General features: G+C 37.3%; 1 protein-coding gene across 5 annotated transcripts in view; it reads left to right on the top strand.

Moving 5' to 3' along the window:
• The window catches only part of DOP1B (DOP1 leucine zipper like protein B), an 89,020-nt gene that overhangs the window by 5,552 nt on the left and 59,958 nt on the right, over positions 1–23,510 (top strand). For all 5 annotated transcript variants that reach the window (XR_016280222.1, XM_089512027.1, XM_089512026.1 and 2 more), the window contains exons 2-8: positions 185–356; positions 12,915–13,096; positions 13,732–13,902; positions 16,589–16,778; positions 18,645–18,743; positions 20,551–20,674; positions 22,178–22,287. Coding sequence is in view for 4 of the 5 variants with exons in the window: in XM_089512027.1 (XP_089368153.1) it covers positions 219–356; positions 12,915–13,096; positions 13,732–13,902; positions 16,589–16,778; positions 18,645–18,743; positions 20,551–20,674; positions 22,178–22,287 (1,014 nt within the window). In the remaining variant the exon portion in view is untranslated. The remainder of the gene's footprint in view (positions 1–184; positions 357–12,914; positions 13,097–13,731; positions 13,903–16,588; positions 16,779–18,644; positions 18,744–20,550; positions 20,675–22,177; positions 22,288–23,510) is intronic.

The following is a 23,510-nucleotide window of genomic DNA, read 5'->3' as shown; positions in this document are numbered from 1 at the left end:
GGTGGATTTGTTTATTCTGTAGAGCTTAATTTTCATGGAAGACATTAAAAAGTATTTCTTAATGTTAATTTTTCATTTCCTATCTCATAAGGTATATTTTACAGTGATTTCTGACAATATACTCAGTATAGCAAATGCCATTGAGATTCTTATCAATTGTCTTTGTTTATTTGTTTTCTCTTAGTTTCACAAGAGGTTTTAGGCAATGAAAATTTAAAATGGACCCTGAGGAGCAGGAGCTGCTTGGCGACTATAGATACAGAAATTACTCTTCAGCAATTGACAAAGCTTTGAGGAACTTTGAATCTTCAAGTGAATGGGCAGATCTTATATCTTCTCTTGGTAAACTTAACAAGGTAATGTATTTGGCTATCTTTTTTAAATTTTTAATTTTTAATAATAAAAATAGTTTTAGGTTACAGTCTACACATCAGTCTGACAAGCTGATAGTGAGCAGATCATAATACAGAAATGAAAGCTATAAAAGAAATCATCTGATAAATTGGATTAAAGATGGGATGTTCACTGAGGTCCAAAACAAACTGCAGAAATAATCCAGTTTGAGACCACTTTAACTGCTCTGGCTCAGTGCTAGGGATTGTAGTTCTCTGATAGAGAAGGCTAAATGTCTCACAAAACTACGGTTTCCAGAATTCCCTATCATTGAGCCAGGGCAGTTAAAATGGTCTCAGACTGGATTATTTCTTTAGTGTGTTTTGGACTAAATATAACAGGTTTCCTTACATAGAAACAGTTCCTGCTAATATACTGGAATACTTTATGGTTGACTGATTTCTAAAAATAATTACCAGTACATTAGTTTATAGCATAATCTTAGTGTTGCTGTTTGAATTGAAGTGATGTAGTGCTCTTGGCCTGATCTAAGGATAGAAATGATAGTTCTCTTTAACAGTATGTTGCGAATTGAAGAATAAGTGGGTAAAAGGAGAGAAAATCTTAAATGAGACTTCTGAAGCCAACATTTACAAAGCTGTTTAAGTATAGGAACATGATACAAATTTATAGATTTGTCTTCAACTGATGACCCATAAAAATATTTTACCATTAAAGGGAAAAACAGCAACTTAGATCTTGATCTTATATCTGTGAGGAAACACATTGCAAGACCTGTGTCCTGTATCATAACTTGCTGTGTGCTAACCTCCTCAATTTAGTCCAAAATGGAGAAGTAGAACTAGGAAGTAAAAAAGGCGTGTGACACAGGAAACCTTTGATGTTAGTAACATACACTTATAGATTCAATATTACCTTTTTGGATGCATGTCCCATAAGTATAAACCGTTGACCTTTTTAAAAAAATAATACCTTTGTAAAATTCTAGAATTAACTTTCATTTATAAACATTCTAAGTTTTAGATTGTATTTATTATGAGAAACTGTTCATTAGATGCTTTAAAAATGATTAAAATGTTGAATAATAATAATAATAATAATAATAATAAAAGTTTATTTATATCCCGCCCCTTGAGGTCAGTCGGGGCGGCTAACAATGATAAAATACAATACATTGTAGATCAAAATTCCCTCCCCCCCTTAAAAAATTATTAAATCAATTATAATTAAAACCAACTAATTAAACAACATTAACACATACACATTATTACAAGACAAAAACAAAACAGAACAAAACAAATAAAACAGTAAACTACTGTATTTTACTGATGCATGCCTTTTGAAATATGTAGTGTCCTCTTTGACTCTTGGAATGTTTAGTTTTCTTTATTTTTGGTGCCTAAATACCCTATAGGCACCAGATCACTTCTGATCTTAGAAGCTAAGCACAGTGAGCCTTGGTTAGCATTTGAATGGGAGACAGCCAACAAATGCCAGGTGCTGTAGGCGATATTTCAGAGAAAGGATCTGGCAAAACCACCTCTGAGTATTCCTGGCCCAAGAATAGTGGCACCATAAGTTGACAGAAGATTTGATGGCACATGCACACATAACTTTTGTACATTTTGCAAATTTTCCTTGTTTTCTACAAAAATAAATAGTGCTCAACTATTCAATGTTACTTTTTAATGCCAATTTGAAATAAAAACGTTTAATAAGAAACATGGGGGGAATAAAAAACTAAAAAAATAAAGACTGCTCAATCAAAGTGCCATTAAACCTGTTGTGAAAATAAAGCAGGCCTAATAAAGTAAATCTTATTGTGAGACGAATAGGTTCTAAAAGTCTAAAGGTCTTGCAGATCACAGAATGCAAAGAAATCAGCCTTCAGCCACTAAAAAGAGTGTTGATTCCTTCCTACCTCAGTTGGGTTGTAGACATTTGATGTGCTATTTAAAGGAGCTTGTTCTGATAGTTTGTGAAATATGTAGCACAACAGTAAGACTAGGAATTAGATTTGTAGAGTTTTTTCCATTCCATCAGCTTTTCTATTCCATTAGTCCCATCTGGTGCAGGTTTTTTTTATTCCCTTAATCTTCTTAAGCTGTGTTCAGGCCAGCAGTCCTGTCCCATGTTATTTCAGTGTTGTTCTTCACTATCCCAGAACAAATAATCCTTGTGTTTCTCACATAGGTATATCTTCCCCTACAAGAGGTGCAAGACTGAGATTTTCATTACAATTAGTACTAAATAATGCAGTTTTACATGTGGAGCATCCCATACCTACCACAACAAATTAGAGCCAGTTTTCTAGTAAAGTGTAGGTGTGGGGAGCAAGGAGACCCTTTAAACAGAGTTCTCATCAGCCAGGTTAATGTAAAGTGTTATTGTAATCCAAAGTAATATAATGGCAGGTGGGTTTTTATTATTGAAAATTTTAAAGCATACAGAAACATAAAGAATGTATAAACACACAAGAACTTACCAAAAAAATTCAAAATATTTACATATTCATACATATAACAACCCCCTCTGCCCCCACTCACTGTGGAATCTTCACATTAAAATATACTTATGACATAATTGTAACCAACTACCCCCCTTGCCCTCCCTCCTTTAACATAAAGACAGAGTATCATATAAAAAAAAAAGTTAATACCCCTTGTGTTCATCCAGTTTTTTCCCCCTGGAAGGTGAGTTTTTAAAAGCACCCTGTTCATGTAAATAAAGGCATATATGTGGCAGTTACTGCTAGGCTTGTGCCCAGTATGACTTGAGAAGATCTGTCATATTCTGTAGTATGGGTGGAATATGCTGAGCGCAGGTGAGGCTGTACGAGAGTCTGTGTACTTTACTTGTTTTAATAGGATCTGCTGGGAGCCATAGTCGTGTGGATAAACTATACCAGTGCTAGAGTAATTCTAGTTGACTGACTTAAGAATGATGACTCATGATACAACATGATTGAATGTACTGGTGTAATGAGCTACTTTTACTTACTTTCTTTACTTGTACGTTCTGCTTTGGTGGTTTTGAAGACCATTAGTAGTCTCAACATATTAGCTGTTCAATATTTCATGACTGAACAAAACTACATATTAACTGAGTAAAGCTTTTATTTTGCACTTCACGTGTTAAAATAGCCATGCCTTTCATTTTAACATACAACTTTCTCAATAATATGCAATGATCAAATTAATTGTTCTTATATTTATTGAAATAAGAACACTTAATGCATACAGACTACACCTACCGTAATCGAAACATAAACAACTTAGTGTAAAAAAAGTTGCATTTGGAGAATCAGTTAACACAGCATAAACTAACATTGTTTTCACTGTAAACCCTCATAATTACCAAGTAAATACTGTGTTGTTTCTATGGCTTTGCTGGGAATCATAATAAATATTTAGTTGTTATCTTTAGGTTTTTGTAATAAAACAATAATTTCTGTAATATTTCTTTTGAATACTAAATTATTTCTGCAAAAAGCAGCTGAAACAATGGAATGGCAAGGTGTTTGTTTTTTTACCAAAAATATGTATGAATGAAAAAGATAGCTGTTGTATTATTTAATATTTCTGACTAAAAGAAATAGCTTGTTCTTTATAACGTATTCTACAGTGATGGCAATCCATGACTCAAATAACTTAGAAGTACAGTTTACTATATGAAAGAGACCACTGCATTATAATCTGAACATTTCTGGCTTTTACTATCTGAGAAAACTTTCTGTTCCTCAGATCATTGTAAAATGCTCTACATAGATCTGTCCTTGGAATGTGCTTGGAAACTACAACTAGTGCAAAATGAAGTGCATAGGTTTTAGCCAAGAATATGCTTTGTCAACCATATTACATCAAGTTTGTTGGCTCTCTGTCTGTTGCTTGGAACATTTCATGGCAATGTTTTTGACCTACAAAGTCATAAGCAGTCTGGAGGCAGGATATGTTCAGTCATATTTTTATATAAGACTGTATGTGTATGATCTGCAAGTTTTGCTCCACTTCTTAAAGGCTAGGGCATCAGAATGTAAACTCTGGTAAGACTTTTAAGCATGGCCCCAGAAACAGACTGCTGGTCTGTCATCCAATGAACAGCCTAATTAAGTATGAGAAACCTCATGGTTGACAAACATGTGACTGGTTATAGCAACTATTCAAGCAATAGTTGTGGTCTCCCTCAATGAGGAAACTCCATCTGTGATCCTAAGTTCATAAGAGAAGCTTTGTTTACTTGAGGCCACTTTTGCCTTAGAGGTAGTCCAAGAACAGACTAAGCACTGCTCAGCCAAGCAGAAGAACCACTCACTGAAAGTGTACCATTTTGTCTAGACTGGCCACCAGCCAACTGGCCCTCATTCAGTCCATTACTGCACCACATCACTTATTCTCAACACCCGGTGCCTCAGTTGCAGTGTTGCCAACAAGCCTCGAAGATAATTCCCCAAACGTTTGGCCAAAACTCACCAAATCCCCCCCCCCCCATATCTCACCAAATACTTATTTCAACTTTCAAAATTATCATTAAAACCAATCACCAAAATCATACCAAAGGCTCTGAAAAGTATCCATTTTGGTGTGAAAGTCACCAGATTGGCAACACTGCAAGTTGGTTTGATGAAAAGGTGAGATAGATCTTGGGTTGCTGCATTCATCTACTCTTTAACAGTTAACATTAGAAGGATGACTACACTACATGCTTGTATGCCAATAAAAAGAAATTATCACTACTCTTATAGCAAGAGGCATAGTATGTGTAAGACCTTTGAAAAGAATAGACTGTGATGGGCAAGTGTGGCCTCTGTAAATTTTGGACTGCTACTCTCATAATCTCCACTATTAACTATGCTGCCTAGTGATGATGGGAGTGGTAGGTCAACATCTATCGGGCCGTAGTTGGTCGCTTCTGATTTACAGAAAAGAGCTGGCTTGTACATTACTCATACTAGAGATATAGAAGTGTTTGTTTCAGCACAAACAAACAAATTAGGGCTGAAGTATTTAATTAAATATATTAAATGCTAATCAGACCAATTGTTTTGTGCCTTCAAGTCATTTCTGACATATGGTGACCCTAAGGTGATCCTGTCATGGGGCTTTCTTGCTTTCTTGGCAAGATTTGTTCAGAGAGTGCTAATCAAAGCAATTTATTAATTAAATTCTGCACCAAGATTTTTAAAAACTGTATTTAATATTAGCCACAAATCTTCTAGAAGTTTTCCAGCATGAATTCAAGATGCTGCTATTAACTTTTTAAAGTAGGGATGAGAATTATGCAGCATTCTAGATGTTATTGAATTACAGCCCGCAGAAGCACTAGTCAGCCAATGGAAAGGAATGCTGGAAGTTGCATTTTAGCAACAGCTGCAGAGCTGCATGATACCCATCCCTGCTTTAAAGTCTTAACAGGCATTGGGTCGGCCAGTCAGAGTGCCTGAGGAATTGTTTCCTTTCACATATATTGGGTTGGGCCTTGAAATGATCTTATCCCTTTCTGTGATGCACCTGTAACACGTAATGCTGTGGGAGGCTCTAAGAAAGAGGGCTTTTTCAATAGTGACACCCATCACCAGAGAGTATAGTGTCCATTTTGTAATCTAGTCTTTAAAATTATTTTATTGGAGTGAGGAGGGTTGATCTTAAAACACTAATTTTTAGATTTTTGCGGTATCCTTAGGGTTGTAAGATTTGTAACATTTTGTGAGCTAAATGATCTTGTGTTCTGCTGGTGGATTCATGCAGCATAAAGAACTTATATTACTGGGCAGCATTTAAACACTTAAATGCATTGTTTGGTTTGTGGTGGTTGTATTTATGCTTCTTGGAAAATGCTGTGGGGTTGGTTACAAATTCAGTAAAAGAACAGCAGGAGAAGGGATTGCTTAACCTTCCCCCAGCCTAGAAAGGATTGGGAGAGCTGCACTCCCCTGTTTTGTCATATGTTTGAGCCATGTTTCCTTAATTGAAACTGTTTCTAGGGTTTTAAAAAAGGTCAACACAATATAGTGAGGAAACGCTGAAAGATAAACAGCCTTTTACCTTTTCTTAAATTGTGATTTGTTTATCCAGGATATCCTTAGTTGTTGTAAGTTTGTGCAGCCTGCAGAACAGAGTATACTTATAATTACAAGGAAACACTTGTTACCTTGGTATCAGCAATGGCTTAACATTCTTTTGTTTAAATACAGATATCTGCTTTTCTTCCCAGTCTTCTTCATATTTTGTCTGCTTTATTTTCACCATTCTAAATGTGATAGTATGCAAAAGGATCTTGTAGCACCTTTGAGACCCGCTGTGTGGAAAACGTTATAGCGTAAGCCAGGGGTAGGCAACCTTTTTGAGCCGGGGCCCGGGTTGCTGTCCCTCAGACAACTGGGGGGCCGAAGCCAAAAAATAAATAATTAAATATTTTTTTAAAAAAAAAATTAAATAACTAAATAAACCAGGACAAATGTAGGACAACATTTTCAAATGGTGGACACTTTTTAAAAAAGTGGAGGACACGTGAAAAAATTTGCTGATTTTTAAAAAAATGTTAATATAAATGCATGTTTCTGAGGCTTCTATAGGCAATTGCCCCTGTGCGCAAGAGGCCAAAGGCCCCGGCGGCAATCGGCGGTAGGACCGAGCTGGGGCCAGTCCCAAGGCCTTGCTGGGCCGCATCCGGCCCGTGGGCCGCAGGTTGCCTACCCCTGGCGTAAGCTTTTAGAAATGCATCTGAGAAAGTAGACCAAGCCTACAAAAGCTTGTGCTACAGCTTCTTTTGCAGTTAGTCTCAAAGGTGCTACAAAATCCCTTTGCATACTGATATTCCAGACTAACATGACTATGTCTCTGAATTCTAAATATGATACACCTTAGGATGTAAGTTGCAAACAACCTGAAGGCACACAAGGATAACAACAAATCCAGTTGTTAGTCTCACTGAACCTACAAGAAATAGATAAGCCAACATTTATGTAAATTCCACTGATTCATTGTGTGTACTCTAGTTGGAACTATCAGCTGGATTTAGGAAAGCAAATTTGTTTCTTGACTACTGCTTTCTCAGGCCTAGATTATAAATTATATGTTGAGCTTCTGGGTCTGAAATATCCCATTAGTGTTGCAGGCAGTGAAGGTAATTGTTCCTAATTAGATCTAGTGGCATAAGCTAAACTGTCAACAGGGTAATGGGGATTATACAGTTGACAGCCTTGACATTATAACAGAACTTGGCCAGGCTAAACTGTTCTGACTGCAAATAGTGTACGTACCTAGCTTCTCTAGAACATCATTTGTTTGCAGACACTGAATAAGAACATGCACTTCAAGTCTTCTTTCTACAGTTGTTGCTGAAAGCATTTGTTATAAATGAGGTATTATGTATTTTGTACAAATTGTTACTATGGCAGGCCCCAACTGCATTTTTGCCTTTCTTATGTAAGTCTTTGTTTCAATACTAGTTCTCATTATTCCATGAACCAGTGTGTGGGGGACAGCATCAGAAAGAGTCAGTGATAGTGATTTTCCACAAAATTTTGCACTGCTGAATTTTCCGGTGTCCTAAATCAAGATTAGGCCAAGTGTGGTCCTGAGGCCACATGCTGTTCCCAATATTGTTTGGAGATGCCCCCCCCCCCGATTCCCCCAACTGTCCTTTTCCTGACACCTCTATAAGGCGAATGACCTCTCGTATAATACTCCAGGAACCACAATTCACATTTGAAATAGGTTGCACACACCCTCATATACTTTAATAGCAAGAAATACAATAGACCCTTGTTACACACTGGGGTTTGGTACCAAGATCCCCCATGGATAACAAAATCCGTGGATGTTCAAGTCCCATTAAATATGATAACATAGCAAAAATGGTGTCTATTATAAAAAATGGAAAATCAAGGTTTGATATTTGAAATTTATACTTTTTTTGAACGTTTTCAAACTGTGGATGCTTGAATCCATGTATAAGAAACCCGTGTGTAAGAAGGGTCGACTGTACTTTTTTTCCAAAATCAACAGTGGATTTCCGGTTATCCTGGTTTTATTTTTCTGTCACAGTAGAGTTTCTTATTATTTTGCAAGTTTATTGGACTCATATCGGTTACACCAAATTTTCATATCACATAGATATTTGAACTGAAATGTTTAATTAGGACAAGTATCAATAGTTTAAATATTATATTAATATAGGTTCAACACTTTATGTGGAAAATAGCACTTACCTTTAAATTTTTACAAGAATGGGTGATATTTTTAGATTTTTGGTTTAAAATGGCTTAAAAATAAGGAGACAGGTTTGAAAAGGGTTGGCATGCTAATTTTAGCATGCCTAATGAACTTTAAAAAGAGTTTCCCTCTCTTCTATTGAGGTTGTTGGGGCATTTCCAGTTTCACTGCCACTGTAGAATTACTTGCACTACTTAGTTCTGTCTCACATTGAGGCAGTGTGATACCCTCTCATTACTGCTAAAGAATTTTCTGCTGAAAAGTTAGTCTGGGCAATTTTCACTGACAGTTATTGGGATAGAAGAATAGGTAATGGCAAACAAGTTGCACCTTAATCCAGTCAAGGCAGGTATTGTTGGTGGGAGAATCTGCTCATTTCAATAGTGGTGAATATTTTTCTTTGGGCAGGTTTGTGCTTCTCCTAAAGAGTCAGGTACAGTGGATCCTTGGTATCTGCTGGGGTTTTTTTCCACGACCCCCTGTGGATACCAAAATCAGTGGATTCTCAAATCCCATTAACTACAATAGAAATGGTGCCCTTATATAAAATGACAAAACCAAGGTTTGCTTTGTAAAATGTATACATATATACTTTAACACAGCCCTGTTACAGACTGCCAAAATAAAGCTGCTTCGGCTATCTTTGGAGGTATGCTGTTTAAATGATGCATGCACCCTAAGAATCTGGAAGCTGCACCAAAGCTGCACTCCAGTGCTTAGGAATGGAGTGTGGCTTTGGCGCGACCTCTGGATTCTTAGGACCCATGCATCATTTAAATAGCATACCTCCAAAGAGACCCGAAGCAGCTTTATTTTGGCAGTCTGTAGCAGGCCACAGTCAGCTCTTTGTTTCCGCTACCTTCAAATCAAGTGCATATACTCCTACATTATGTCTTCATGGAAGAGGGTCCTACACTTGTGGGGTATCAAGAGAAGACTCTTACCCCCCAAGAAGTAAGCCTTCTTGCATATTTAAACTGAGCCGGGGTCTCCATATGTAGACGATGAGAGCATCCTGGGTCAAACTGCAGGGATGAAGCTTCCAATGACCTCGAGAGTCTTGACTCCACAGAGTGAACCAGTTCCTCACCATCTTCAGACATGGAGGAAGGGAGTCTTCCTTACCAGAGGGATCCTCTGTTGGGGACATGACAATCAGTGTGATTCTGGGAACAGTACAAAGTGATGGTAATGATATTTAAAGACTTAAATAGCTTAGACCAGGAAATGTTAGAGACTGTCTATTCACAAACAAGCCTGCATGTGCACTAAAATCAAATGGAGAAGCTTTTTCTCCAACTATAGTGGGTGCACATTGATTAGGAGAAGAGAAATGATGGCTGTGCCGAAATTGTGAGATTCTTTGCCCCGGAGGCTAAGCAGGCACTCTTATTTAACTGTGTTTTGTCATACAGCAAAGACTATCCTGTTCAGGCAAGTGTTTGCCCCTTGTAATATTCTAATTACGAGTAATATTGTACTTATATCACCTGGCTATAATCAGGAACATTGTTGGGCCAGAAATGCCAGTGAGTCTATTAACATTTCTCTAATGTTTCTCATGGTTTAATATTTTTCATGACTTGGGAGGCTGGTGTCCAGCTGTGTAAATTACCATTAGGTTTCAGTACCAACTTTTCTCACACTTCCATTTCCTTCAATGAGCCCTTGGTGTCTGCTGGGGTTTGGTTTCAGGACCCGCTGTGGAAACCAAAATTGGTTGATGCTCAAGTCCTATTATATTCAGGGTTATAGTAAAATGCTGTCCCATAAAGAAAATGTCAAAATCAAGGTCTGCTTTGTGAGGCTTTAAATAATGTTTTCAAGCTGTTGATGGTGAAATCCATGATTACAAAATCGGTGGGTAAGGCAGGCTGCTGCTTTTAATTGCTAGATAATATCTGAACCTATGAGTTGGTCTCACCAGGATGGCATAGAATTAATCAATGTTGATTAAATTAATTTTAATAAAATAATATTTGCTATAAAAGGTAGAGTTTATTACTAGGGGTGTGAGGAAGTGTCTAGACAGCCATGTAAAATATTTGTTAAGGTATGTGAATCGCTCTGTTGAGTTTTCATAAGTAAACTGACCTAAGCCTAAAACAGTGCAGATTCTCTCTCTTCTGTATTTCTGTGTCAGCAATTCTAGGGAATTTTCTCACATGTAACAGATAAATACATAATCAGAGCAGCTAGTGCAGCTACATTTTGAGAATCAGGGTCATACTTGAAAGGGTTGCCAATTCAAATTTTGTTTGATTTCCTTCCAGGCAGGTGTCTGATAGATTGTAGTTACCAGTATTGAGCTTGCAGATAAAACTAACACTGAAAGATTGGTTACTTTTTTAAAAGCTAGTATTGTCTTGATGGTTGACCAGTTTCCACAAATTAAAGTAATGGAAACATTACAGAATTTATTACATCATGTGAGATCTGTTTAAATTTTATGTTACTAAGGTGCAAGGACAGACCGTCCAAAAAGGACAGTCTCCTGGCACCTAGTTTTGGTCCACAGGGAAGCCACAGGCTCCAGACCGCGGGACTTCCCCGTAGACCAAAAAGAACCCAAAAAAGCAGGTTCTTCTTGCAACGCCCATATGACATTGCAGTGCACCAATGGAAAGGAAAGGAAGTCATTTATGTTTTGTGTTTTTAGTAGGTTTATTTTATGTTTAAGAATTGTGTTTGAGTGTTATTGAGTTTTGATGTATTGTTTAAGTAATGGGTTTTTATTGTTATTTTTATATTGTGTATGTTCTCTTTTATAGTGTGTATGTTTTTTTCTTTTTAATGACAATTTAAAAAATTAAGAATTTATCACACCATGGATTTGTTCTCCGGTAGAACACCCAAATCCATCGATACTTTAGAAACTTCCCTCCAGACAATCAACCCCCCCCCGCCCATTTCAAATGTATCAATTTACCTATACAAACGCCTACTTGAACATACATATGGCAGGGACCAATTTGTTTGTTCATTTTGGCAATCAGATTTGAAAACAAAAATTTCAGATACTGAGCAGGCACGCATTTGGTCTTCCCTCCATATGTCTCAGGCAGCATCTATGAAGGAAAATGTTTTTAAAATCACCCACAGATGGTACCTCACACCTACCCAATTGTCTAAAATGGTTAAAATCCTCCCACCAAGTTTCTTGAGCCATTGTAAAACTTTTGTATCTATTTAATGTATCTGTGTAAGTGAATTTAATAAAGGGTAAAATAAAATTGGAATGCAGCTCAACATCAAATTTCATACATTTGCATCAAACTGTACATTTTTGTCATGTTCTTATTTTACTCTCAATGTATGTTAATAATAATGCCAGCCTGAAATACAGAAAACTGATTGCCTTTTCTATTGTGGCTACCACATTAGAGGTGGCCAAATGTTGTAAATCTGGAAACCTCATCATTCGCTTATGATCATAGGCAAAATATAAAAAATAAAATGCATAAAAATATACACATATACAGCTAAAATACAGCTAAAATTAATAAAACACTATATACAAATCTCTAACAGTTTTTATATAATACCCCAAAATTACAAGCAGAAAAGAGTAAAATGTTAAAATTTCATTGCTAAAACTAACTTTTCTGTGTTAAAAATTTCCCTCCTAAAATTTGTAGTAATAGCACAGGCACTGAATCTAGCAACCTTCTCTGTAATTTGAGCAACCAAATCCCCAAGCAGGAAGAAAGGATAAAATCTTTCTGTTCTCCCTGAAATTTTTTGTTAAATTTTGGGTAATTAGTCTACAACGACTACTTTGATAAAATATGCAAAACAATAAAACATGATGAATTGACTCTATTGCTATTATCAGTTAGTGGAAAAAGATTTGGAACATGTGGTTTCTAGAAAAACTTCTTCATGTGGTGTATTCTGTAATGGACAAAAGAGAAGCAACACATTTCAGGAAGACTGGACAATCTTTATTGATTATGTAAATGGATATTTACATCAACTCTGACCTCCAACTGCACAATCTTCTGGAAGGACGCTTTACAGTTATAGACGCAACAGATTCACTGACTCCTGCAGAAAACTGCTTATTTAGTTCTTTTTATTTCCTTCTGTTTGTTATACAAAATCTATATAGTTTTTTTTCTTTTTCTTTGAAAAAGTTCAATAAAAACTAATTTTTAAAAAAGCTAGTCATCATTTGAATTATAGATCAAGACTTAATTAATGATGAAGTTGCATATTAAGTTAGGGACATTAACAAGATATTCCTAGGTATTTCAAGATAGTTTCTATAGAAGAACTGCCATAGTAACAAGCTATGAAATTAGTGTTCATGCAAGTAATAATATAATTTCCACCTTTGTTTTACAGGCTCTTCAAAGTAATTTGAAATATTCCCTTTTACCAAGACGCCTGATTATCAGCAAAAGATTGTCTCAGTGTTTACATCCAGCATTACCTAGCGGAGTGCATTTAAAAGCACTAGAAACTTATGAAATAATATTTAAAATTATTGGAACCAAATGGCTTGCAAAGGACTTGTTCTTATACAGGTAATATTTTGTTTTTGTTTTTTTCCCCCTTTAATGGCCACCATTTTACATTGCACACTTATACCTACTTTTTTCAGAGTAAGCCCCCTTGAATTGACAGAGACTTGGCTGCAAGACGACTGGTGTAAGATATATGTTCAATTTTAATTATTCACTGGCTGTGTTTGCATTTGGCATTCACACCATGGTTCACCATTATGAAAATGAGAGGCGCAGTGTACCTTGAGTTTGTGTTCTTCCCACTGCTCCTCTTGGTGCAACTGAAAAGGGCATAGAAGTGCCCATTTTATATTAACAATAGTTAGACACAACACTGCAGCTAGACTTAAGTATGGTTTGATGAAGTAAGAAAAATTCTAGAGTTGTGGTTTGAAGTTAGTTTGTTTCAACAAATGATAGCTGTGATTAATCCTTGGGTTTAGATGATGTAAAAGGCTATGATTAAACCTAAAATGGAAGCTAAAGCTTCCAGATTCCTCATAGCTGTCTCAGAGGAGGAAAGCATGAGCCCAAAGCTAACTGAAGCTTGATTAGTATTACATGTGAAGACAGCCAGTGGTTAACTCTTTCCCACATCAATCAAACAAACAAATCTTTCTCTTCCTTTCCCTGTGACAACCTCCACCTACCCACAGCTCAGGCTTGTTCCCCTTGCTGGCAAATGCGGCAATGTCAGTGAGGCCTGTTCTTCTTGGTCTGTATGAGAAGTATTTTCTCCCACTTCAAAAGTCCCTCCTGCCAAGTCTTCAAGCCTTCTTAATTGGACTTCTGCCTGGACTAGAAGAAGGGTCAGAAATCTATGAAAGGTAAATGTTTCTCGCTTTTGGAAGATACTCTGTTGACACTCCTTTTCTTAATAGGATCTATCCATTTCCAGTTGTACATAGGCGTAGTGTGGCAGGGCAGATGTCTTGCAAACAGTTTGACAATGTAGAAGAAGATAAGCTTCTAAAAGAAGAACAGGAAGGGCAGGCGAGACATATAGACTGGGAATTAAGATAGCTTTTCTGTATTTAGTAAAACCCATAAGACTATAGCAGAAAAAGTGCAAAGAGTCAGGTGCTCTTGGTCACAAACTGGAAGGAAGTTCTCTAGAAATACCCTCATACTAAAAGACACCATGGAACACTGCAAATATTTTAGTTTTCACAGTAAAATGTTTCTTTTATTTAAGAAACTTCAAAAATGAACTCAATGTGGTTCACAATAGTAAAAAATTGCTCAGTGTATGGAAGCATGTGTACCAACAAATATAAGACTATTTTTATGGGGCAGGACAAAAACAGGAACTCAAATAAATAGCCAAAACCAGAAATTTGAAAAAGCAAACTGAAGTGAATAGCATTAACATGGAATGTCTGTGTGCTCATACATGCATCTACAAACATAGATGAAGGTCTTGAATAGCCACCTTTAACTGAACTGCTAAAAGCATCCAGTACCACCATTGGGATAGGCCTGCTGTATCTCAGCTAATCAAGGAATCTGAAACAAGGCTTTTGATTAGGAGTAGGCAAGAACGGGGGTCTGGGGGCTAATACTCTACCTCCTGAACCTGATGTTGGCTGCATCCTGACTGCTGCTGTTTGCTGCTTAATGTAAAATAAAGCAGCAAACAGTCCCCCTTTGAAACATGTGTTTCTTGTTTAGTTTAAAGTAGAAGTTCTTAACTGTTTTCAGCTATGTACCTCCTCTATAGAAAAACAGACTTAAACACAATTTTTCAAAGTAACATGAAGGAAATCAAAGGGAAAAAAATGTCTCTGGTTCATGGACCTAAAGCCCCTAAATTTCCATGGGTCACAGGTCAAGATATTTTTTCACTTGGTTTCCTGGAGAGATTTTGTGGCACACTGGACAGCAACATTGACCTTGAAGGGGCTATGTGTTGGACCTTATGTTGTGTCACGCGTGGCCTAATCCTGCCTTAGATGGTGATGTGAGCATGCAGAAAATAATGTTTGGAAGAATGTCCTCCCTAAAATATTTAAGTGCCAAACCTTGGTGGGAAACATGCAGCCCTCCAGATGTTGTTGGACTGCATGTTCTGGCAGCCTTACCCAGCAGAAACAACGGTGAGGAATTTGGGTAAAAGTAGCACTTTGCCTTCAGCCTAGAGACAATGGCATCCAGTGCTGATCAAACAAAATAGCTGTAACATGTTCTGAATGCCTAGCTCCAGTCAGCATCCTGGCAGCATTATTTTGCAGCAACAGCAGTTTCCAACTGCTTTTCAAGGGCGCATGATAGTAATCTAATCTGGATGTAATTCAGGTATTGTCTGTTTTCAGAGATCACTGAACACTCCTCCTTTAGTTTTTCTAAAGCTCCCTCATAAAAAGAGATAAAGGGATCTTGTGTAACATATATGAGACTAAGAAAAAGAAATTTCTAGCAATTTCAGTTTCTCTGTAGCATTTCTAGAGATTCTCAGAATTTTCTACCATTCTTTTTCTTGCTTAGTCTCAAGGAAGCTACAGGATTCTTTTATATCTCTTTACACTGAAACAGATTAATATGACTATGTCTTTAAAGTTCCAACAATAGGGTCACATAGGGCCAAAACACACTACATAATAATCCAGTTTGAGACCCCTTTAACTACCCTGGATCAGTGCTAGGAATTCTGCGAACTGTAGTTTTGTGAGACATGTAGCCTTTTCTGTCAGAGAACTCTGGTGTCTCAATAAATCACAAATCAGTGTTTTTGTTATTTTTACTTGAGAGAACACCTCTCTAGGAATCGCTAGGTCCTCCAGTGCAACTCTGTGGTCAACATCTGCCAGACATTTACCATAGAATTGTGCTGGAGGAGCTACAAATGTCTAGTGGAGCATTCTCTAGGAATCTCTAGGTCCTTCAGTGCAACTTTTGGTTAAAGTTGACCACAGAGTTGCACTGGAGGACCTAGATATTCCTAGAGAGAATATATTAATAAAATCTGTGAATAATCAAAGCCGCAAAAGTCAAAGCTGCAAATGTGGAGAGATGAGTGCATTCTGATTGTCCTTACTTTTCATTTTATAATAGACACGTGGTAAGTTCAGCCAGAAGAGAAATCCAACACAATCCTTGAATTGGTTTCCTCTGTTTACTTAGAATCAGTTATTCTATATTTTGCATCTTTACATGAATGTCAAAGGTAATATGTATAGAGTATCCAGTGAGAGGAAGACAGATTACACTGAAATACTAGTGCAGTGGCAATGCCAAATTTGTTGTATACATTTTAGCTTAGACAGAGGCAACAATTCCTCTGCATTCATAATTTTAGTCCCCTATGAATCTGTGTATCTTTAATCCCCTCTTGGTATACAGGTTGTACAGTATAAAAATATAGGCTTTACTATAAAAAATTGAAAAAGAAACTTACCTTTCTTACGATTTAAACAATGGCTGCTAATTAAATATTTGAATCCTAGTTTAATAGATTGTTCACCTAATGGAAGTGTTATAAAAACATAATTTCAACTCTTCTCTTTTTTTTAACAGAACAGATGCTTTGCTTGTGAAGTTGTCTCTAGTAATTGGCAAAGAAGTATTTTATTCAGCACTGTGGGGGAGTGTACTAGTTAGCCCTTCCATAAGGCTCCCCGCATCACTGTTTGTTGTTAATCATATCAACAGAGAATTATCTGGAAAGCAGCAAAATTATTTGCTGGGCACTGATGCAAAACTTACGGTAGGTTACAGAATGGTGAAAGTGTGCTTTTGGGGAGAATGCCTCCCTACATAAACAACATCAAAAAACAATAAGCAATGGAACTGGCTAAACCATATATCATAAGTACATACCGGTAAGTGATACTACTGTCTTCACATGAACCCTGTCTCTAGCCTATTGTTATTACCAGCAACAAACTTATGAATAATAGGGGCCATATGAAATTTTGTGGGGTGGAGGAGCATCATTTTTCCACTGACTGCTTTGGAAAGCAGGTGTCGTTCTTTGTTCTCATGCAGTGATTGCAGAGGTAGAAATATGGCTCTTGACATTAACTGAGGAAGTGAACTATGCTTTGTCTTCTCAGTCGGGACTTGTGCCTGCATGCTATGTTCTGCTACCAAAATTATCTTTGGTGACCAAAGAACATTTCAAGAAATTATGTATAGCTGTGGTTAATGCCTTGGGAGATTAGGATCCCCCTGTGTCCACAAGCCTGGGACCCAGTTTGCTCTGTGTGTGTGTGTACTCAGGATACATGGAGTGTTTGGCTGTCTCCACCACAACTCTGTTGAAAGTAGGGAGAATTTTGCAACTACAATCAGCCCTCCTTATCCACAGATATTTTTATCCACGGATTCAAGCATCCACGGCTTGAATATGTTTTAAAATATATAAATTCTAGAAAGCAAACCTTGAGTTTGCCATTTTATATATTTTCTATGCCATTGTATTGCATGGGACTCAGCATCCATGGATTTTGTTATCTGTGGGGGGTCCCCAGTGGATAACAAGGGCCCATTGTATAAACATATGAGATGTTTTAATTTGTATTAATAGATTATCTGAAAAAATAGTTAGTCCAGTTTGCATGTCCAGCACATAGGGGTCCTGTATAAATGTTCTCTACCAGCCTAGGCTGGAGGCAAGAGGCTACTTGGTTCTATTATGTATTATTTGCATCACTTGGTTAAAAGGCATGTGCTAGTCAGTTTTCCAAACAACTGTGTGATTTTCCTTTTTAGGGAAAAACATTGTCTTCATCAAGAATCATCATAATGACACTTCTGTTGAAATCTTCTACTTAGATTTACTTCTTGCCTCTAAGCTGCTTTAACTGATTTTCTGCCATGATCACAAAGCCCTGCACAGTAGCATAGTTACAGCAAGCCCACTGTGGAAGAGGCTGCCAAAGGGAGATTCATCCTGCTAGCTAAGCCTGCAGTCCCATTCTTATTACCAGCTATTAAGCACCAGCATTTCTAGCCATGGCTTAGATGAGTTGTCAGAGTATGTTCCTCTTTGCCATATTCTTTGTCTGTCATAGCATTACAGGCTGGTATTGCACTGTTGCATCTGCCCAATTTAACAATATATCTTGCTCTGTTATTAAATACTATTCAGCATATTTCAATTTGTGACATAGCCCAGCAAAGTATCTAGAGATGCTTTGTAATGCTTAGGAATACGAGCCTGTAATGCTTAGGAAAACAAAGATGACAAGAACTTAACCACTTTTTTTACCTATTCTGTGCTGGCAAAAAATATCAGAATTTTGTCTTCACTGTAGTACTTTATGCTTTTGGCATAATTACTGTTGGGATAAAACTGAGCAAAAATATCTGGGGAAAAGCACCAGACTATTGTGTCTACAGTTAAACAACAGGAATATTTTCTTTTCTTTGTTTTCATTCAGATAACTAGTCATTATTCTGTATAATAAGTAGAAAGAGAGATTTTTTTTGTTTCCTCCTCATGTAAATTTAAGACAGGAAAACTTTAAATATGCTAAGGAAAAGCAATCTACTGTGTGAGGTCAGACCAACTATATGAATTCATTGTTGCATAAAATTAAGTGCTGTTATTTTTTTACTCTTAACACAGATCAAAGCTTTTTGTGTGTCAATGCTGGATTCCAATGTTCTTGTACAAAGAAATATTTTGGAAGTGGTTCTCTTCTTCTTCCCATTTTATTCATCACTGGTAAGCAAGTGACCTCAGTTCAGCTGTTCATGGCCAGTGCTAAGGCATGCTACATTAACAAATAAATGCTAAGGAAAAATATCATGCTAGTGCAGTATCACAAGGGGTGTGGCAGTGCCATTGCAATGGTACGGTTTTAATAGGATGATTATGGCCTGTTCCGCACGGGCACCCTAGTACGTGCTCGGCACGTACTAGGGTTAGGAAGGGGCGTCTGGAAACCCTAGTACGTGCCAAGCGTGTACAAAATGGCGGCACCCATTCTACATGGGCACCGCCATCTTGACAAGCTGGACGCTTAGCATCCGCACATCGCGGCTCACTTATGACGCAGCAAGTGTGCTATTGGTGCCTTGCGGTGTCATAAGCGCGATGGAAAAAGAAGCTGGTTTTTGTGCCTTCTTTTTCCGCCGCCGGGAACCCTCGCCATTTGGAGGCTGAGGCTTCCGGCGGCGGAAACGGAGGTGCTGGCAGACCGCCCTTTTTGGGCAGTCTGTAAAGCGCCTATGTTTCATTGAGAGAGCAGTAAGGTACAGAAAACCACTAAAGAATCCCAGTCCTGTCATTTTTATTCATCTGTTCTTTTTGCTCATTAGTACTCATCTTTAGTGTTTTTTCTGATGGAGGAGTGAAATATTTATCAGTGAGAAACCATATAGTTTGGAACTTTTCTTTCTGAAACATCTTTTCAGAAAGTGAAGGAACCGAATGACAATCCGTGCATTTATCCAATCCTTGCTCCCAAATCAACTTCTTTGGTGCATATCAGATTTGCACTACAATTAGAGAAAAGATTCTTTGGCCTGTTACAGACTGCCAAAATAAAGCTGCTTCGGGTCTCTTTGGAGGTATTCTGTTTAAATGATGCATGGGTCCTAAGAGTCCGGAGGTCGCGCCAAAGCCACACTCCATTCCTAAGCACTGGAGTGCAGCTTTGGTGCAGCTTCCGGATTCTTAGGATGCATGCATCATTTAAACAGCATACCTCCAAAGAAACCCGAAGCAGCTTTATTTTGACAGTCTGTAACAGGCCTGTGTCATCTGGAGCTATTTACTCCCTGACTTGATGACTCTGAAGCACATAGTGAAATGAAAGGCAATTTTCCCCCCATGCCATTGGCTGTTCTGATAGAAGAGGGGGATGTTCCTACCTAACCTCAAATATGGCCACAGTCGGGTCCTAAGTCTGAAAAAACCTGTTCATTGTCCATTTTCTCTCCATACAAGTAATTTCAGGATTATTTTGATTTTTAAATATTAAGAAAAACACAGAAATCAAACTATCCCTTGCTATGAATCTCACAAAAATAGCTGTGTACATATTATGGCTAAAACAGTTAAGAGGGAGGGGGTTAGACACAAAATTTACAGCTTATATGCAGCTCACTGCTACCCCAAGTACTTGAAAAGTTATTTTGCTTTACCTGGATGCACCTAGGTTTATTAATGAGTAGTTCTACAAAGAGAGAAAGATATCAAATGGCAATACTCTTTTCTCTTGCAGTTCATGGTTGAGAATGTTTAAGGACTGCTTGCTTTGCCTTCATGGAAAGCTGAATAAAGCATGGATTAAGGGCAGGGGTTGGGATTTAGAGGAGATGTATCTGTCAGCAGCATGAAGAATACATTTTACTAGAATTCTGTCTGAGTTGAACAAATTATTACAATGCTAAAATTAGAAGAGTCTGTATGTTACAAATAGTTTATTTTCATATTGTTGTGGCTTTATTTGCCCTGTATTTCCATTTGGTTTCATTTTTGTGTAAGAAAGTTTACCCATAACAGACTTGTTTGTTTCTTTGTTTAGGATCCCAGTGAAAGTGCCATTCCACTGTCTAGAGCTGACATAGTCCATCTTCTCTCAGCAGCTGTCCAAACTCTCTTAAGAAGAGATATGTCCTTAAACAGAAGATTATATGCATGGTTACTAGGTATTATACAAATTATAGTTGCATTATCTCTGTGTATGCTTTTGTAATTGGATTTTTATGTGTTCTCTTGAAATATAGCTTGAAAATGTTTCAGGTCTCATCTGAATAAAGGTGAGCCTGTTGCAGAATGAGATACCTTTACAAAATGTTGTTGTATGTCAGGATATTAAACCAGATCTGGTAAATACTTGTCTGAAACCTGAGAGGCAGAGCTGGCTCTGTTCGGGAAAGTAAGATTTCTCAAGCAGTAGATGTTGAATTTTTATTGTCAAGAAAAGGGGAAGATGCTCTTTTGTTTGTTTATATAGCACCATCGATTTACATGGTGCTGTACAAAGCTAAAACAGACATTTCAGCCAAAGGTGTACAATCTAATATATCAAAGTCGAGGAGTGCAGCTGCTATTCTGTTTCATAAAACAAAATATCTTCCAGCCAAACCTGCCTAGAGAGCTTCCACCAAATAAAATAGACATGATAGAGCAAGTCATTTCATTCATTGTGAGAGAGAGTCCTGTGATTCTTTTTCCTACATTTATTCATGCCTGTGTGAAGAAACAGAGTGCTTACCATCATGTGATTTTTTTTAATGACATGCACAGAAATCTGGGACATTGTTTATTCAATAGTATATACCACCTTCAGGCCAAATAGGCACTCATATAACAGTTTAAGGGTATTCGGTTGTTGTTATTTTTTAATGAGGTAGTGACTGTCTAAAAACACTTGTATTGGCTGTAATCCAGGAATGGATCATGAATTTAAGCCTCGGTACTGTTTTGTCTGAAGTGCAGCCATTTAGAGAATGAAAGAAAAATCAAATCAACATTTTACATATAAATTTACTTCAGATCATAATCTCAATAATCTAGTTCTCCACTTCCCATGCTTTCTGGATTTAGGAATTGTTGTTGTCTTAATTTTTCACTTCTGTGCATTTGGAAACAACTGGCAGGCATCATGCTGGTTCAAATACTGGAATTAGGAAAGTCAAACTACTATTGTAAAGAGTTGTGTGCCTTTGACGCCCAAAAGGTTAGGGAGGGGAAACTGTAGCTCACTATTCCTTTGAGCCTTTTTTGGGTCCTCAGACACCCATCAAAATCAGCCAACATGGCTTATAATTGGGAATGATGGTAATTGCCCAAAAGATACTTGTTCTTAATTACCTTTATGTTCCATCAAGTAAACATGCACCACATGTGTCACATTATGAATTCCCACCTCTTGAAGTATGGAGTGAGACCTGTATTAGCATGGTTGTACCATGCTTGCATTTTATAGATGCATTCTCCTGCTAAATGAATAAAACCATGACGGCACTGGCAGTGCCATAAGAAGGAACAAAGCTGCACAACTTTCACCACAATTACTTGTGCCACTAATATATAAGAATATTAAATTAATGAAACCATTATATGTATTCTGTGTGCGTGTGTGTATTAATAAACACATTATATGAAGTATAACATATTTTCTGTACTTATAATCTTTTTTTTAAAAGGTTCTGATATCAAAGGAGGCATTTTTGTACCAGATTCATCTGTTTCCATGCCCTTAGAAGACCATGCCCTCTATTTTTTTGGAAAATATTCCAAAGATCTTTTAGTTGAGGTAAGTGTAAATAATACTCCTTTAAAAAGCCAACCTGTGTTATGAGAAATTCAGCATATAGTAATGTAGCTGTTAAGGTCTTAGTTGATAAAATAGAGTATGGTGGATTGTGATCCCTCTGATATAGAATTTACAGGAGCTCCTCACTAATCAAGACAGCACTCAAAATAATGTATATACTTAAAAGTGTGCCAGATTTTTTTTAAAGTAAGTGTTCTTTAAATTTAAAAACCTACATGGGAATTCCTTTAACACTTGAAAACTACAGTTGGTCCAGAATACTGATGCAACTTTATTAACTGCAAGGCACTTTGGAGCAAAACAGACTGCCTTTTTGTGCCAGCTTGAGGGTGGCATCAGAGCATGAAGCTTAGACGCCATGCATTCCGTCGATGCCCTGAAGTCGGCATCATGCCGCCCGCCCAATCACACAGTGGCCAGCTTTGTGGTGCTCTGGCAGCATGGTATTTACACATCTCATGCCACAGGAGCACTAAAAAGTGAGCGTGGCACCAGAAAAGCCAGCTTTTTGCCGACTCAAAAGGAGGTGGCAATTTTCTGCTTCTTTTTGTACCGGCAAAAAGCCAGGTTGGGGCTGCACCATGCTGTTGCCATGGCCCCAACCTGGCATTCAAAGTGGTGGCATCAAGCTGCCCCTTCAGGGCCATCTGTTTTGATCCTTTGTGCCTGTCTGCACTTTGCTAGTTACACAGATTTTCAATCAATTTCTGGAACTCTTTAAAGTGTTAAAACTTTTAAAATCCTAATTATCTGGGACCAAGTTCCCTAAAAAATGACCTTCACTCATATGTAATTACCCTTAATATTTTCAGAGGTGCCTCCACCAGATGAAGAAAAATGAATTATCATTAGGGATGAGGCCATTTTAGTGGTGGCACCTGGCTATGAAACAAGTTTTCTAGAGAGGTTCACCTTCCATCATTGTTGTGACTTTTTCATCAGCTAGTGAAGACATTTTTGTTCACTTTGGTCTTTTAAATAATTTTCAGTCTTGGACATTTTAGTTAAAATCTGTTTTTTAACTTTGGGATTCTTGTGAATTTTGTTTTCTGTTGCTCTGTACTGTTCTTGATTTTATGTTGTATTTTGTATTTCAGCTGTTTTTATATTATATTTTATATTAATTAGTATAAGCCAATCAGACATTTTTGTGGCTTGACACACAAAATTGTAAAAGAATAATAATAATCATTTTTTGCTGA

The sequence above is a fragment of the Sceloporus occidentalis genome, unplaced genomic scaffold (assembly GCF_023333645.1).
Source record: "Sceloporus occidentalis isolate IW3139 unplaced genomic scaffold, rSceOcc1.0.p SCAF_2, whole genome shotgun sequence".
Lineage (NCBI taxonomy): Eukaryota > Metazoa > Chordata > Lepidosauria > Squamata > Phrynosomatidae > Sceloporus > Sceloporus occidentalis.
The sequence above is the reverse complement of the archived record's forward strand: the minus strand, read 5'-3'. Positions and strand labels throughout refer to the sequence as shown.